The sequence below is a fragment of the Sinocyclocheilus rhinocerous genome, unplaced genomic scaffold, assembly GCF_001515625.1.
Source record: "Sinocyclocheilus rhinocerous isolate Xijiao unplaced genomic scaffold, SAMN03320098_v1.1 scaffold1174, whole genome shotgun sequence".
NCBI lineage: Eukaryota > Metazoa > Chordata > Actinopteri > Cypriniformes > Cyprinidae > Sinocyclocheilus > Sinocyclocheilus rhinocerous.
The window spans coordinates 126,909-128,063 of NW_015654557.1; the positions used below are offsets into that span (position 1 = coordinate 126,909).

The window sequence follows — 1,155 nt, forward strand, 5'->3', positions numbered from 1 at the left end:
TAACTTTATTAATTTTTATTAATTAATTAAATTAATTAATTAATTTAGTTGTAGTTTTTTTAGTACATCAAGTTAAATTAAATAAAAAATGAGAAATAACGTATACTTAACTTTTATTTCTTTATTTTGTTTATTTATTTTAAATAACAAAAATAACAAAAATGTTTTGGTTAAAACTTTGGTTAACTTTGGTTTTTAGCTTGGCAGTTTTTGTTTTAATTTTAGTTTACGTTTTAGTAATTTTATTATGTGCTCTTGTAATTTTTATTTATTTTTTAAATGTTTCTATTTAGCATTAATTTATTTTATTTCAGTTTTAGCAATTTTAGTACTTAAACATAAACTTATTTCAGTTTGTCTCCAATTATTCCGTTTTTTTAGTTAGTTCGTTAGGTTTTACATCTAATATTTTCTATTTTATTTCATTTTTATTTCAATTGAATTCAAAAATGATTCCTAATAGTTTTAGTTTAGATGTAGCCCTCCTCTACCTTCAGTTTTTTGTCTTTCAGATCAAGTACTATCAGTTTCAGAGGATCTTCAAGAACTAGTTTTTATGGTTTAGTTGACTGTGTTTCCTTGTTTTTGTGTTTGCAGCGCTGAAGAAGGGTCGTTTCTGGATCACTCCGGACCCGTACCACAACGACGACAACATCCAGATCGGCCGCGAGGTGAAGATCTCGTGTCAGGTGGAGGCCACGCCGCCGGAGGAGCTGCAGTTCAGCTGGCTGAAGAACGGCCGGGCGTTACGCAGCTCTGAGCGCATGGTCATCACACAGACCGACCCCGACATCTCGCCCGGAACCACCAACCTGGACATCATAGACCTCAAGTTCACAGACTTCGGCACCTACACGTGCGTGGCGTCGCTGCGGGGTGGCGGGATCCCCGAGATCAGCATCGACGTCAACATCTCGTCCACCACTGGTGAGTCTCACACACACGCTCATCCACACACACACCGCAGATCAGAAATACGCGAAGCTCATTTATCTGGATAAATATATCTTTATTGCTGGATCTGTCCGCTGCTTTTGACACGGTTAACCACCAGATCTTCCTGTCAACCCTATTGGCAAAGGGCATCTCAGGAACCACACTCCAGTGGTTTGAGTCTTATCTCTCAGATAGGTCCTTCAAGATATCTTGGAGAGG

The 1,155-nt window shown here is 37.7% G+C and overlaps 1 protein-coding gene across 1 annotated transcript in view; it reads left to right on the forward strand.

Moving 5' to 3' along the window:
* Nucleotides 1–1,155, forward strand: part of LOC107717640 (MAM domain-containing glycosylphosphatidylinositol anchor protein 2-like) — a 165,270-nt gene that overhangs the window by 101,235 nt on the left and 62,880 nt on the right. The window contains exon 5 of the mRNA XM_016524452.1: nucleotides 598–927. Coding sequence (XP_016379938.1) covers nucleotides 598–927 — 330 coding nt within the window. The remainder of the gene's footprint in view (nucleotides 1–597; nucleotides 928–1,155) is intronic.